Here is a 16,702-nt window from a genome sequence, read left to right on the forward strand (position 1 = left end):
TCTTTACTCACTCATGCAACAGACCATGAATGGACAGACACAGTACAACAAGCCATAGATATTAGCCAGTGACAAACACAGAAAATGAAAAAAACTAGACCTGCAGAAACAACTAGACCAACTTACACAAAGTAACAATACTGACAATGTAGAAGCATGGATAAAAAACTTATCTGACCGACCCTTAACAGACACTGAAAAAGCCGTCTTCGTAAGAGGATTAAATTACAACTGCCAGGATGCAGACAAGAAAGATTTCTTAGCAGCATTAGAAACAACACTAAAAGACAACCAACTCACAGAAGAAACCCAGCAAATTATCAGACAGATAGTTGCACCAGCATTAAGCAGAAAAAAGAAAGGAAACACACTCCATACACAAGAAAGGAAAGCCCTGGAAGGACTACAAAAAGATAAACACATTGTTATCCTACCTGCAGACAAAGGACACTTGACAGTTGTTCTAAATCAAACAGACCACATTGAAAAAGCGAACATCCTACGTCCAGATACCAACACTTGCCATCAAGTGGCAGTAGACCCGACCCCACAACTACAGAACCGAATTACAGCTCTACTCAAAAAACCTCAGAAATCTGGAGGACTATATAAGACCGACTACCAAAATATGAAACCAAATGGATCCAATACACCACGTTTCAACAGATTACCCAAAATTCACAAACCAGGAGCCCCCCACCCCGCCCACCCACCCCCACTTCAGGCCCATAATCTCACTACCTGAAACACCAACCTACAGATTGGCCAAGGAGCTACACCAAAGACTAAAACACCTAGTAGAAGACTCATGCCACTCCACTCAAGATTTCCTGAAGATCATCAAAGACATCACGATAGAAGAGGATGAAATACTGGTCTCCTTTGATGTAAAAGCCCTGTTTACATCAATCAACATTAATCTGGCCAAGGAAACACTGACTACACTCTTAGAAGACCCAAAGACACATACAGCAAACACCACTAACTTCATCAACAAGGACAGTATCATCAAGTTAGTGGACCTATGCCTTACCACACACTTCACCTTCAATACCAAAATCTACAGCCAAACCAACAGAACACCCATGGGATCTCCAATATTAGGGTTCTTAGCAGAGGCAGTAATGCAGAGTCTCTAACAAACAGTTCTGCCAACCATCCAACCCAAACTTTGAGTCAGCTACGTGGATGACACCTTTGCCATCACTAAACAAAATAAATTAGAGGAAATCTTCAAGACTACGAATAATACCCTTACTGGCATAAAGTTTACTAAAGAGGAGGAAGACAACAACCAGCTGCCATTCCTCCATGTCACAGTAGAACAAACAGCCAATGGGGGACTTCAAAACAACACTAACGGACCAAATATTGAACTACAGATGCAATCACCCCAACATCCACAAACTTAGCTGCATCAGAAAATTATTTCAATGAGCCAACACACCCTGCAGCACAGAGGAGCTACGAAGAACAGAGGAAAATACAAAGAGTATATTCAAAAAGAATGGGTACCCAATGAACACCGTCCACTGATTTCTCAGCAACAAATCTGAACAAGCAGACAAAACAGGTCCAGAAACCTGAGCCACTCTCCCCCAAATCAAAGTCATCTTGGAAATGACTGCCAGACTACTCAGACCCCTTGGCATCATAGTAGCCCACAAACCCACCAACACACTAAAACAGCAGCTAATGAACTTGAAAGACTCTATACAAATATCTAGCAAAACTAATGTCATTTACAAAATACCTTGCAAGGCCTGCAACAAACACTACATTGGTCAACCAGGCAGAAAACTGGCCACCAGGATACTTGAACACTAACTAGCCACAAAAAGGCATGACCCTCTCTCACTAGTATCCTTACATACGGATGAGGAAGGACACCACTTTGACTGGGACAATACATCCATCCTAGGACAAGCCAAACAGAGACATGCATGAGAATTCCTAGAAGAATGGCATTCCAGCTGGAACTCTATCCACAAACAATTCGAGTTAGACCCCATCTACCACCCCCTGAGAAAAAGAACAGGAAGTGACTTCACCATAGGAAATGCCATCACCGACCCAAAGAAACCCAAACCTATAAATAGAAAGCAGGAATTATCAGCAGTGCTTCGCCTGGGATCCACTGAAGATGTTATCTAATAGGATGATGAAACATCTGGAAATGAACCTTCCAGCTCAGCGAGCAAACCTACACCCAGAACCTCAACCTGAGCCACAAATCTTCTCAAAGCTGGATAGGAAAAAATAACAGGAAACTACAGACCTCTCAGCTTTACTAGGACAAATCTACGAACTATCAAAGGATATCATAAATGGATGTTTAGATTAAGGATGATATGATTGGGCATAGTCAGCATGGATTTAAGAATGGAATATTGTGTTTGACATACCTTGGAGTGTTTTGAGGATGTAGATGCCAGAATTGATAAAGGGGAGTCAGAGTGAGTGGCTCTACAATATTTGGAATTTGAAAATGGTTTTGATAAGGTCCCCCACAGTAGGATGTTTTACAAATTTAAAACACATAAGAAGTAATGTATTGGCATAGATTGGCTAACAGTCAGAAAACAGAATAGAAATAAATAGGTCATTCTTGAGTTGGTTGGCAAACTACAAATAGTCAGCTACTGCAAGCATCAGTTATTGGCTCCAGCTGTTCACAATATGTATCGATTGTTCAGACATGGGGACCAAATGTAATATCTCCAAGTTTGCAGAAGGCACAAGTTGAGTAGGAATGTGTCTGTGACGAAGATGTTTACAGGTGGATTTGGAAGGATAGTCATTGGACAAGAACGTGGCATCTGGAATATAATGTTGAAAAATGCGAGGTTAGAAGAACAGATTTGCAGAGTATTTTTTAAATGAAGAAAATTTGATAAAAATACATGTGCAAAGTAACTTGGGTGTCCTTGTCAATTAGTCACTGAAGGCTGACTTGTGGCTGCAGCAAGCTGTAAGGAAGGCAAGAGGATTTCAGTATAGGAGTTATGACATTTTGCTTCAGTTGTGCAATTAAGTTTCACCAGGTTTTTTTCCTGGGATGGCAGGACTCTGCTATGAATAGGACCTCTCCGCCCCCACCCCCTCTCCGGCCTATCACCCTCACCTTAACCTCCTTCCACATATCACATTCCCAATGCCCCTCCCCCAAGTCCCTCCTCCCTCCCTTTTATCTTAACCTGCTTGGCACACCCTTCTCATTCCTGAAGAAGGGCTTATGCCCAAAACGTCGATTCTCCTTTTCCTTTGATGCTGTCTGACCTGCTGCGCTTTTCCAGCAACACATTTTTAAGCTATGAATAGATTGGTCAAACTTAGCCTGTATTCTCAAGAGTTTTGAAGAATGAGAGGTGATTTCATTAAAGCCAACAGTATATTTAAAGTGAAAGGGTAGATGCAGGTACGATATTTTCTCTTTGGAATTTCAGTTCTTGGGTACAAGTTAAAAATAATGGCAATGCTGTTTACAATTGAGATGAGGAAGAATATTTTTACTGTAAGAGTGGTGAGTCTATGGAATTTGAATTTTGAATATAAATTAGGTTATTGTCCTGTGTATTCAAATACAAAATACAGGAGTACAGTGAGATGTGTACAATGTCGCCGCACAAGGCGCCATCTTAAATACTCAAAAATAGAGAAAGAGAAAAGCTGAAAGTTTTACATTACAGTTCTTCTTACTATAACTTAGGAAGATAAAGAAATACGTTTTTAAAACGTAAATGTTACAGTCCCTCTATAGCCTGTAGTCTCTCCACGCTGTGGGCTTTGTACACATGGCAGCTTTATAAGCTCAGCCTTCTTACACATTTAAAGTAGGGTTGATAAGTCCTTAATTGTCAATACTGTCGTTATGAGGATGGTGTGGGTAAAAGACATAAGTGTTTGATTAGTCATGATTGAGCCTGCCCTGCCATTTAATACAATGTGCAGAATGGCTTACTTCTGTTCCTATGTTTAGTAAAAATGAGAATAACATATTGTCACATAGGAATAGTTTGTATTCAATTTGTCTTATTGTATTCAACTTCTATAGTAAACACCAAGAATTGCATATGTGTTTTTTTTAATTACCTGGGTAAGTGTATAATTTACTTTGAAAGATTGCATGTCTTTGTTCGATGTGAAAATTAGCTGTCACTGGTATTTGTGCTGTTTGACCTTCAGTTTAACGTAGTTTCTTATTTAGTCATTGCAATAACTGATAAAATATTAAATTGCTAACACAATTCATTAAATGGATTGTGGAACGCACAACAAAATCAGTAAAAATGGGACCTACTGTAGCTTGACTTGATTGCAATTTGCTTTCTTCTTGAGGTTGATTTGAATGAACTTTGCTTTCTTCTTGGTTAAGGTCTTTCTGCGTTGCTTTGATGGATTTGTTTATTTGATCTAAGTTGTTTGTCCACTCTTTGATGATCTTTTGGAGTTTTCCCAAAGCAACCCTTTTTTCAATGTCAATGAGTTCCAACGAAACTTTCTCATCATTGTTCAAGATTTTTCTTATTGTTTCATATTGTTTGGAAATCTGTTCTTTGAGGTTCTCTGCTGAGTTCTGCACAATTACAAGCATGAGAGAAGCCAAAAACGGAGTCATTAATAAAATATAATAGAATCAGACTTGGGAGGGTGCAATTACATGTTGTTAAAATTCTGAGATGGGCAGATTTTTTGTTTGTTTACTTGTTGTTTCATAAGTATGTATAATATCAGAGCTCTTACTGTAAGAACAGTGTTCCTGTTCTTCAAGGATTGTATGTGCGCTTCTATTTTATCTCTTTTAGTGCAGAGCTTTTGTAGAAACTGCTTTGGTGTTACCTGCAAAATAGGTTAAAAAAAAATGATCAAACTGTTCAGTGTTACCTTCTTTGTGCTTGAATGTTTTGAAACAGTGATTAATTTTACATTAATTGAGTTTAAATTGAAAGGGAGTTGTAGTAGAACTCATCAGAGGCGTCAAACGTACCAAGGCTCAAGTAAAATCAAAATACTGCAGATGCTGGAAATCTGAAATTAAAAACAGAGTGTGCTGGAGAAACTCAGCAGATCCGGTAGCATTGTTGAAGAGCGAGAAAGTCCGATAGGACTCCGACATTTTGAGGCTACTTATGTAAGTAACTCAATTTATTCAGTTTCAAGTTCAAATTTACATTAACTTTACTTCTCGTTCTATTTTCATGATTTCATGAATCTTTCCATCTCATGCAGATTCACATTTAATGTTGAGTTCACCAAGGTCAGCCCATTATGATGTTGCCATGCTGTATTTCACCTGCATTCTCACAGCTGTGCAGGAATGCTCAATCATTCCGCTTTGGAGATTTGAACCCATGCCATATGCATGTTTCTAAAGCTCAGTGGGTCATATAAAATCCAGATGAAACCACTGTGTCAAACACGGTCATGTTTTTCTAGTGATCACACACTTAATTTTTTTGGATAAACATTCTCTCGCTCTTTCATGCTGCCAGTTTTGTATGCTGGAATTCAACTTTATGATTACTTTTAACAGCAGCTATTTGTAGAACAACATGATTAGTCGGATCATAGGATATAGGGGCAGAAGTAGGCCATTCAGCCCATCATGTCTGCTCTGCCATTCATTGAGATCATGGCTGATCTGACAATCCTTAATTCGTCTTTCCTGTCTTTCCCCCGTAACTTTTGATTTTACATTCTGGTAAAGAATCTTGGGAAACAAATGGTCTTGTGGTCTAGCCAATGAATCATTCACTACAGCTGCCCTGCCACAGAAATGATAGACAAAATAAGTAACGTTGTCTCTACTCTAAAGCAGTGGCTGCAGGGGAAACAACAAAAGGCATAACATTGATCACATCTGTGTGTTGATCAGTGTGGAGAAAACTGAAAAAGCTGTGGATGCTGGAAATCAAAAACCAAAACAGAAATTGCTGGAAAATCTCAGTAAGTCTGGCAGCATCGGTGGAGAGAAATCAGAGTTAACATTTGGGGTCCAGTGACCCTTCTTCAGAACTGATTGCTTAACTCTGATTTCTCTCCACTGATGCTGCCAGACCTGCTGACATTTTCCAGAATTTCTGTATTGATTGGAGTGTAGTCGGTTCTGACATAATGTGATAGTTTCGTTCTCGTGCAATCTCATGTCATAAGAAAATCACAAACAGCTATGTCATTTAAACTAATGGGGCTGAAATCGCGTAATAGACAATACAGGTAAGAAAGATCTGTGTTCTACAAATAAAAGTCAAAATTCTTCAGTTGTGTTAAAGGCAATTCGTGTTGAAGAAACATGCATTATAGAAAAACAGACTGTATTTTGATTCATTGATGTTGATAACTCTCAGAAGAAATGTAAACAGGCTAAATATCAAGTTTTCTGTGTATGTTTAAACTGTTGGACAAGAATACTGAGCTTTATTGTGTTGGCAATAATCCCTGTTCATATATTCTACTTGCACTATCTAAATGTCATCCCCTGCTGACACATCGAATTAGTGAGTTTTGAGAAGATTTGTAACTTAGGTTGAGGGTCTGGATGTAGGTTTGCTCATTGAGCTGCTGTTGATGGCCCACAATGCCTCCTCGATGCCCAGCTTTGACTTGCTAGATCTGTTTGAAAATGTTTAGCACAGTGATAGGTATCCTAGAAATTAAGACAAAACTTTGTCTCAACAAGGACTGTGCGGTAGTCACTTTTAGCAGTACTGTGATGGGTAGACATATCTGCGGTAGGCAGATTGATGAGGCAGTATTGTGGCCATTTCCCTCCTGTTGGTTCCGTCATCTCCTGCCATAGACTGAGTCTAGCAATGGTGTACTCTAGCATTAGGTCAATCTAGTCAGCAGTGGTGCTGCTGATGCGCTCTTGTTGGTGGACATTGAAATGTCTCACCAAGAGTACATTCTGTGTTCTTGGCACCCTCTGTGCTGCTTCAAAATGGTGTTCAACAATGAAGAGCACTGATTCGTCAGCTGGAGGTGGAGTATGGGTGGTAATCAATTGGAGATTTCCTTTCTCGTATTCAACCTGATGCTATGAAATTTCATAAGATTTGGAGTCAATGTTGAGCACTCCCAGGACAACTCTCTACAAACTGTCTGTGCTGCCACCTTTGGTGCATCTGTCCAGTGTCAGTGTTAAGGCTTCTCCAGGGATTGTGATGGTTGTGCCTAGGACTTTGGCGGTGGGGTAAGATTCTGAGAGTATGACTCTGTTGGGGCTGTTGATTGACTAGTCTTTGTGACAACTCTTCCAATTTCAGCACAAGCCTTGAGATGCTAGTAAGGAGTTCTTTGCAGAGCTCTCATTTCTGGTGCTTAGGTTGATATTAGCTGATCCATTTGGTTTTTTTTTGATGTTGTAGCAATTTGATCTTGTAGCAGAAAAGGAGAAGCTTACAAGATCAGGGCATTCAAGAGTCAATCATTTTGGTGAGGCAGTATTGTGGTAATTTCCCTCCTGTTAGTTCTGTCATCTCCTGCCATAGACTGAGTCTAGCAATGGTGTACTCTAGCATTAGGCCAATCCAGTCAGCGGTGATGCTGCTGTAGTCATGTATAGACCAGGCTGGCTAAAGATGGTAAAATTTTTACTAAAGACCATGAGTGAACTAGATGGCCAGTTAATAATAGTTCTGTGGTTATTGTTACTGAGACTAGTGTGATGATATTATGACTTTGAAGAGGTGCATTTTGTCCTGTTTGTTTTTATGATAGTTTGACACAGAGGTGCTGATCAGCAATCTGCTCAAAGCCAATTAAAAATATACAGCTTGTGAGGCCTTGTTTTTTTTTTAAAACATTGGAATAATAGAAATGACCTGAATGGGTAGGTCAAGCTCCCACAGAACCAGGGTTTTTAGTTTTAGCTTTCAGCAACAGCAGGGATCTTAATGCTGGATGTGGAAGCTCTTATTCCTCTCTCTGTTAACAGCTAAAAACTTGGGTTCTATTCCTACTGCTAGAAATGCATGTGAGAGAATCTATTTTACTGAATTTGTCTCTGTCAAGGGTGTATTTATGGGATGTTGCTATATTGGAGCAGTTAGAAATGAACAAATCTATTATTTTGTTAAGCATTTTGATAGAGTTATAGTTAAGCCAATTTGTTTAATTTTATTTTGTCTGTATTTTAACAGTAGTATAAAAATCATGTGTTCTCCTTTATGTCGAGTAGTTTGACCAATCGAATTGCTTCTGGAATGCAACACAACACCTTACATTTATCTTTCAAATAAGAACATGTTAAGGTCTAGACTAAATATATTTTGAGGCGGTTGGTCATAACTCTAGCTTTTAATTCCAGATTTATTAATTGAATTTTAATTCCGCCAGTTGCTTTGGGGGAGATTTGAACAATATCCCAACATGAGCCACTGGATTACTAGTCCACTAATTTTACAATTGCCCTCAATCCCGCCCCACCCTCTATGGGTGACCTGGAACAATACTTGGGAAGTCTGACACTGGCCAGGACAAAGTAGTCTTGTTGATTGACATACCACCTTCCGTGTTTAGACATCAACTCACTGTGTTACTAATGTACAATGGCCACAATGACAGCTGTTGGCTGAGTGCTTTGCAACACGTCCTCAAGGTTTCTCACTGCTACCTTTCAAACCTGGCTCCTGAAATGATCAGGGCAACAGCAAATGTGGACAATTTATCCAGGGTAACTAAAGGTAAACAAAAGGTAACCTAACCTTTACAGCAATACCTATGTTCCCAGAATAAACTATTTTGGTATCGATATCATCATTTGAAATGAGATTTTATGTTTGCAGAATATTAATGGCTGTGCACGAAATTCTTTGGTTTATGTTTTCTTTCCTGTACCTTCCAGTGTGGCGCTGGAAAAGCACAGCAGGTCAAGCAGCATCCGAGGAGCAGGAGAATTAATGTTTCGGACATAAGCACTTCATCAGGAGTGAGGCTAGTGGGCTGGGATGCTGAGAGATAAATGGGAGGGGTGTGGGGATGGGGGGGTGGGGGAGGACAGTTGCTGAGAATGCGATTGGTTGATAAAGGTGATGGAGAAGGTGATAGGTCCATGAGGGGAGTAGAGTGGAGTGGATAGATGGAAAAAGCGATGGACAGGTCAGGAGGTGGATGCCAACTTGGAGGCTTGGGACTGGGATAGTGTGGGGGGAGGGAAAATGAGGAAACTATTGAAATTCACATTTATCCTGTATGGTTGCAGGGTCCCGAGGCGGAATATGAGGCGTTCCTACTCCAGGCGTCGAGTGGTAATGGTTTAGAACAAAGAACAATACAGCACAGAACAGGCCCTTCAGCCCACGATGTTGTGCCAAACATTTATCCTGAACATTTATCCTAGCCTAAGCACCTATCCATGTACCTATCCAATTGCCGGTTAAAGGTCACCAATGATTCTGACCCTGCCACACTCACTCCCACAGGCAGTGCATTCCTTGCCCCCACCACACTCTGGGTAAAGAACCTACCCCTGACATCCCCCCAAACCTTCCACCCTTCACCTTAAATTTATGTCCCCTTGTAACACTCTGTTGTACCTGGGGAAAAAGTCTCTGACTGTCAACTCTATCTATTCCCTGATCATCTTATAAACCTCTATCAAGTCACCCCTCATCCTTCGCCGTTCCAATGAGAAAAGGCCTAGCGCTCTAAACCTATCCTCGTATGACCTATTCTCCATTCCAGACAACATCCTGATAAATCTCCTCTGCACCCTCTCCAAAGCTTCCACATCTTTCCTAAAGTGAGGCGACCAGAACTGCACACAGTACTTCAAATGTGGCCTTACCAAGGTCCTGTACACCTGCAACATCACCTCACGACTCTTGAATTCAATTCCTCTGCTAATGAACGCTAATACACCATAGGCCTTCTTACAAGCTCTATCCACCTGAGTGGCAACTTTCAAAGAGCTATGAACATAGACCCCAAGATCCCTCTGCTCCTCCACCTTACTAAGAACCCTACCGTTAACCCTGTATTCCGCATTCTTATTTGTCCTTCCAAAATGGACAACCTCACACTTGACAGGGTTGAACTCCATCTGCCACTCCTCAGCCCAGCTCTGCATCATATCTAAGTCCCTTTGCAGCTGACAACAGCCCTCCTCACTATCCACAACTCCACCAATCTTCATATCGTTTGCAAATTTACTGACCCACCCTTCGACTCCCTCTTCCAAGTCATTAATAAAATTACAAAACAGCAGAGGACCCAGAACTGATCCCTGCGGAACTCCACTTGTAACTGGGCTCCAGGCTGAATATTTACCATCTACCACCACTCTCTGACTTCGACTGGTTAGCCAGTTTTCTATCCAACTGGCCAAATTTCCCACTATCCCATGCCTCCTGACTTTCTGCATAAGCCTACCATGGGGAACCTTATCAAATGCCTTACTAAAATCCATGTACACTACATCCACTGCTCTACCCTTATGCACATGCTTGGTCACCTCCTCAAAGAATTCAATAAGACTTGTAAGGCAAGACCTACCCCTCACAAATGCGTGCTGGCTGTCCCTAATCAAGCAGTGTCTTTCCAGATACTCATAAATCCTATCCCTCAGTACCCTTTCCATTACTTTGCCTACCACCGAAGTAAGACTAACTGGCCTGTAATTCCTGGGGTTATCCCTATTCCCTTTTTTGAACAGGGGCACAACATTTGCCACTCTCCAGTCCCCTGGTACCACCCCCGTTGACATGAAGACGACAAGATCATTGCTAACGGCTCTGCAATTTCCTTTCTTGCTTCCCACATAATCCTAGGATATATCCCGTCAGGCCCGGGGGACTTGTCTATTCTCAAGTTTTTCAAAATGCCCAACACATCTTCCTTCCGAACAAGTATCTCCTCTAGCTTACCAACCCGTTTCATACTCTCCTCTTCAACAATATGGTCCCTCTCATTTGTAAATACTGAAGAAATGTACTCATTCAAGACCTCTCCTATCTCTTCCGACTCAATACACAGTCTCCCACTACTGTCCTTGATTGGACCTATCCTCGTTCTCGTCATTCTCATGTTTCTCACATATGCATAAAAGGCCTTGGGGTTATCTTTGATCCTACCCGCCAAAGATTTTTCATGCCCTCTCTAAGCTCTCCTAATCCCTTTCTTCAGCTCCCTCCTGGCTATCCTGTATCCCTCCAATGCTCTGTCTGAACCTTGTTTCCTCAACCTTATGTAAGCCTCCTTCTTCCTCTTTATTAGTCACTCAACCTCCCTCGTCAACCAAGGTTCCCTCACACGACCATCTCTTTCCTGCCTGACAGGTACATACATATCAAGGACACGTCGTATCTGTTCCTTGAAAAAGTTCCACATTTCAATGACAACCTTCCCTTACAGCCTATGCTCCCAAATTATGCTCTTCAGATCCTGTCTTGCAGCATCGTATTTACCCTTCCCTCAGTTGTAAAACCTACCCTGTTGAACGCACCTATCTCTCTCCATAACCAAGGTGAATGTCACAGAATTGTGGTCACCATCACCAAAATGCTCACCCACTAACAAGCCCATCACTTGTCCCGGTTCGTTACCAAGTACCAAATCCAATATGGCCTCCCCTCTGGTTGGACAATCTACATACTGAGTTAGAAAAGCTTCCTGGACACACTGCACAAACACCGCCCCATCCAATCTACTTTGATCTAAAAAGCTTCCAATCAATATTTGGGAAGTTGAAATTGCCCATGAATACTACCCTGTGGCTTCTGCACCTTTCCAAAATCTGTTTCCCAATCTGTTTCTCCACATCTCTGCTGCTATTGGGGGGGGCCTATAGTAAACACCCAACAAGGTGACTGCTCCTTTCCTATTTCTGACTTCAGCCCATACTACCTCCAGAGGCAGATCCCCCTCGAACTGCCTTTCTGCAGCCGTTATACCATTTCTAATTAGCAATGCCACCCCCCCTCCTTTTTTACCACCCTCCCTAATCTTACTGAAACACTTGTAACCAGGAACCTCCAACAACCATTCCTGTCCCTCTTCTATCCACGTTTCCGTGATGGCCATAACATCGTAGTCCCAAGTACCAATCCACGCCTTAAGTTCACCCACCTTATTTCTGATACTCCTTGCGTTGAAGTATACACACTTGAACCCATCTCTGTGTCCGCAAGTATTCCCTGTCAGTGCTACCTTCTCCACAGCCTCCCTACATTCTTGGACATCCTGACAAACAGCTAGCTTACTTGCTGGACTACAAGTCCGGATCCCATCCCCCTGCCAAATTAGTTTAAACCCCCCTGAAGAGTGCTAGCGAACCTACCTCCCAGGATATTGGTGCCCTTCTGGTTCAGGTGCAACCCGTCCTGCTTGTACAGGTCCCACCTTCCCCAGAATGCAGTCCAATTGTCCAAATACCTGAAGCCCTCCCTCCTACACCATCCTTGCAGCCACGTGTTCAACTGCCCTCTCTCCCTATTCCTTGCCTCACTGTCACGTGGCACCGGCAACAACCCAGAGATGACGACTCTGTCCATTCTAGCTTTTAGCTTCCAGCCTAACTCCCTGAGCTCCTGAATGACCTCCCCACCCCTCTTCCTACCTATGTCGTTGGTGCCAATGTGCACCACGACTTCTGGCTGCACACCCTCCCCCTTAAGGATTCTGAAGACACGGTGCGAGACATCTCGGACCCTGGCACCCGGGAGGCAACAAACCATCCGAGAGTCTCGCCCATGTCCGCAGAACCGCCTGTCTGTTCTTCTACCTATAGAGTCTCCTATAACTAGCGCTCTCCTCCTCTCCCCCTTTCCCTTCTGAGCCTCCGAGCCGGACCTCATGCCAGAGACCCGGCCATTGCAGCTTACCCCTGATAGGCCATCTCCCCCAACAGTACCCAAAGCAGTATATATATTGATGAGGGGAACGACCACAGGGGATCCCTGCACTGCCTGCTTCCTCCCTTTCCCACCTCTAACTGTTATCCAGCTACCTCTGTTCTCTGGCGTAACTATGTCCCTATAGCTTCTATTTATCACCCTCTCAGCTTCTCGAATAATCCTCAGTTTATTCAACTCCAGCTCCAGTTCCCTAACGCGGACTGTGAGGAGCTGGAGCTGGCTGCACTTCCTGCAGATGAAGTCAGCAGCAGCATCGGTGGTCACCCCTACCTCAAACATCCTGCAGGAGGAACATTCCACTGCCTGCGCTGCCATAATTCTACACTTAGTCTCCAAAACAAGAACACTGAGTAGCTTACTTTTTGTTTAGGTTAGAAGAGGAGGGTGGGTGGGAGACATTACACGTGTAGTGTCACGGGTTCCTTCTCCACTGAAATAACAATCATTTACCTTCCCAACCGGCTTTGCGCTCCGACTTCACTTCTGCCCAGCTCCCGCTGCTCTCTGCTGCAAAAAAAGATGGGCGTTTGGCGATGGAGGTGATGGACTTGATGGACTGAGAGGGGGAGTTGAAGTGTTCAGCCACGCGGTGGTGGGTTTAGCTGGTGCGGGTGTCCCAGAGATGTTCACTCAAACAATCCACAAGGAGGCGTCCTTTCTCCCTGATGTAGAGGAGACCACATAAGGTGCAACTGATACAGTAGATGACATTGATGGAGATACAGCTAAATTTCTGTTGGATGTGGAAGGATCCTTTGGGGCCTTGGATGGAGGTGAGGGGAGTGGTGTGGGTGCAGGTTTTGCACTTTCTGCAGTGCCAAGGGAAGGTGCCAGGAGTGGGGTGTGGGCTGGTGGGGGGAGCATGGACCTGAGGAGGGAGTCGTGGATGGAATGGTCTCTCTGGAATGCTAATAGGGGTGGGAAGGGAAATACATCTCTGGTGGTCCGGTCCGTTTGTAGGTGGCGGAGGATAATGTGATGTATGCGGAGGTTGGGTGGGGTGGAAGGTGGGGGGGCCTAGTAGTAGTTTGAAGCACTGACCTCTACACCACTGAAGCCAGGCACCAACTCGGAGACATCTTCTCCTACTGCCCCCTCGACCACAATCTCCCCTCCCATCACCAAACCATTATCTCACAGACCATCCACAACTGCATCAACTCTGGGGATCTCTCACCCCCAGCCTCCAACCTCATTGTCCGTGAACCCCGCACTGCCCAGTTCTACCTCCTACTGAAGATTCACAAACATGACTGCCCCGGTCGAACCATTGTCTCAGCCTGCGCCTGTCCCACTGAACTCATCGCTTTCTATCTCGACACCGTCCTGTTCACCCTTAGTCCAGGAACTCCACATCTACTTTCGGGACACCACCCATGCTCTTCACCACTCCAAGATTTTCATTTCCCCGGCCCCCAACGCCTCATCTTCACCATGGACATATAGTCCCTCAACACATCCATCCGCCATGACAAAGGCTTCCAAGCCCTCCGTTCCTTCCTCTCACACTGTCCCAACCAGTACCTTTCCACCGACACCCTCATCCACCTGGCTGAACTGGTCCTCACCCTCAACAGTTTCTCCTTTCAATCCTGCCACTTCCTCCAAACCAAAGGGGTAGCCATGGGCCCCTGCATGGGACACCAACCCCACCTGTTCCTCTGCTTTATCGATGACTCTATTGGCGCCTTGTCATGCTCCAACGAGGAGGTTGAACAGTTAATCAAATTCACCAACACCTTTCACCTCCGCTTCAAATTCACATGCACCATCTCAGACACTTCCCTCCCCTTTCTGGACCTTTCCATCTCCATCTCCGGCAACCGACTAACCACAGATATCTACTACAAGCCCACCGACTCCCACAGCTACACCTCCTCCCATCCTACCTCCTATAAAAACGCCATCCCTTATTCCCAATTCTGAATTCTGCCTCTGTTCCCAGGATGACTAATTCCATCTCAGGAAATCCCCGATGGCCTCCTCCTTCCAAGATCGCAATTTCCCTTCCCACGTGGTTAACGATGCCTTCCAGCGCATCTCCTCCACTGCCCTAGAACCCCAATGCAACAAGGACAGAATCCTGGTCCTCACCTTCCACCCCCCGCATATATTGCATCACCCTCCGCCACACCGCCACCTACAAATGGACCCCACCAGCAGAGATATATTTCACTCTCTACCCCTATCAGCGTCCGGAGAGACCATTCCCTCCGCGACTCCCTCGTCGGGACCATTCCCCCACTCTTGGCCTCTTCCCCTGCCACTGCAGGAAGTGCAAAACCAGCACCCAAGGTCCCAAAGGAGTCTTCCCCATCCGACAGAAATTTACCTGTATCTCTACCAATATCATCTCCTGTATCAGTTGCACTCGATGTGGTCTCCTGTACATCGGGGAGACAGGACTCCTCCTTGCAGATTGTTTGAGAGAACATCTCTGGGACACCCGCACCAACCAACCCCACCGCCCTGGGGCTGAACACTAACTCTCCCTCTCACTCCGTCAAGGACATGCAGGTCCTGGGCTGCCTCCACTGCCAAACCGTTACCACCTGACACCTGGAGGAAGAATGCCTCATATTCCGCCTTGGGGCCTGCATCTACACAGGATAAATGTGGATTTTAACAGTTTCCTCATTTCCCCTCCCCCCACATTATCCCAGTCCCAAGCCTCTAAGTTGGCACCACCCTCCTGACCTGTCCATCACCTTTCCCATCTCTCCACTCCACCCTCCTCTGACCTATCACCTTCTCCCTCACCTTCACCTACCTATCGTATTCTCAGCTACCTTCCCCCCCCAAACCCACCCCCCTCCCATTTATCTCTTAGCCCCCCAGCCCACAAGCCTCATTCCTGAAGAAGGGCTTATGCCTGAAGTGTTGATTGTCCTGCTCCTCGGATGCTGCCTGCGCTGCGCTTTTCCAGCACCACATATTTGACTCTGATCTCCAGCATCTGCAGCCCTCACTTTCTCCCTGTACCTTTACAAGTATGACATGTGTAAACTTATCATGCTGTGTGCTTGACAGTACTGTTCTGATTAGCATTTGTCTGAGTCTGGACATGCTTTTGGAAGAGGTGTTTTACCTAGAAAACAGCGTATTGCTCTCCTGTGGCGTTGTACAGGGAGTGTCGATCAGATGTAACGTTGATGTGAAGTTATAGTGATCAGGACATACATTGTATTCCAATTCTCATTTTAAGATCACAGTTCTGCTCGAAACAACACTGATAAGCAAATGTTTACTGCAGTGCTTTAAAGAAGCAGTATCATTTGTTGTAGTAGCTGTGTTGAAATGTTTTATTGTGCTGATCCCAATAGAGTTGATTACTGAATTGTCTCCAGTGCTCTCTGCTGAAAGTGCAGGGTTCAAATGTCTCTTTCCTCCACTGTATGTTAGGTAGTTGGTGCAATTCCACCTACACACTTTGTCAGTCAACACCTTAAAGCAAGGTTCTCGCCTAAAGCAAATATTTGGTTATTTCACATTTATGCAAATTAAGGAAAATATGTAATACTACCTTTAGAAAATACAGTGTTATACCTAGGTTTCAAGTGTAACATTGCTTTTGTATTTTATCACAGCATGTGTTTTGCATGGTGTTGTTATCAGATTTTTGTTCCTGCAATAATTTAAAAGGGCACTTGCTCCCTTTTGAATTGCAAACCTTTGGTTGACCATATGACACAGTGAAATAAACCTCACTAACATGTCAACACATCGCTTTCACATTGTAACATGATAAAAGTTATGCATTTTTAAAAACATTTTCCAAAATATATTCTTTAAATAGCGATAACTCCTCTTTAAGTTTACTCTCATGGGTTTGCCTCACCTAAAGGAGA

The 16,702-nt window shown here is 43.9% G+C and overlaps 2 protein-coding genes across 4 annotated transcripts in view; one reads left to right on the forward strand and one right to left on the reverse strand.

Annotated features, from left to right (window-relative positions):
• zcchc4 (zinc finger, CCHC domain containing 4) overlaps positions 1 to 16,702 on the forward strand; it is a 95,808-nt gene that overhangs the window by 51,690 nt on the left and 27,416 nt on the right. The window lies entirely within an intron of this gene.
• LOC140468560 (zinc-binding protein A33) overlaps positions 1 to 16,702 on the reverse strand; it is a 36,326-nt gene that overhangs the window by 12,659 nt on the left and 6,965 nt on the right. For all 3 annotated transcript variants that reach the window (XM_072564730.1, XM_072564678.1, XM_072564764.1), the window contains 2 exons: positions 4,744 to 4,839; positions 4,301 to 4,576 (listed from right to left, as the gene is read on the reverse strand). In XM_072564730.1, the coding sequence (XP_072420831.1) occupies positions 4,301 to 4,576; positions 4,744 to 4,839 (372 nt within the window). The remainder of the gene's footprint in view (positions 1 to 4,300; positions 4,577 to 4,743; positions 4,840 to 16,702) is intronic.

Source organism: Chiloscyllium punctatum, chromosome 1 (genome assembly GCF_047496795.1).
Source record: "Chiloscyllium punctatum isolate Juve2018m chromosome 1, sChiPun1.3, whole genome shotgun sequence".
NCBI lineage: Eukaryota > Metazoa > Chordata > Chondrichthyes > Orectolobiformes > Hemiscylliidae > Chiloscyllium > Chiloscyllium punctatum.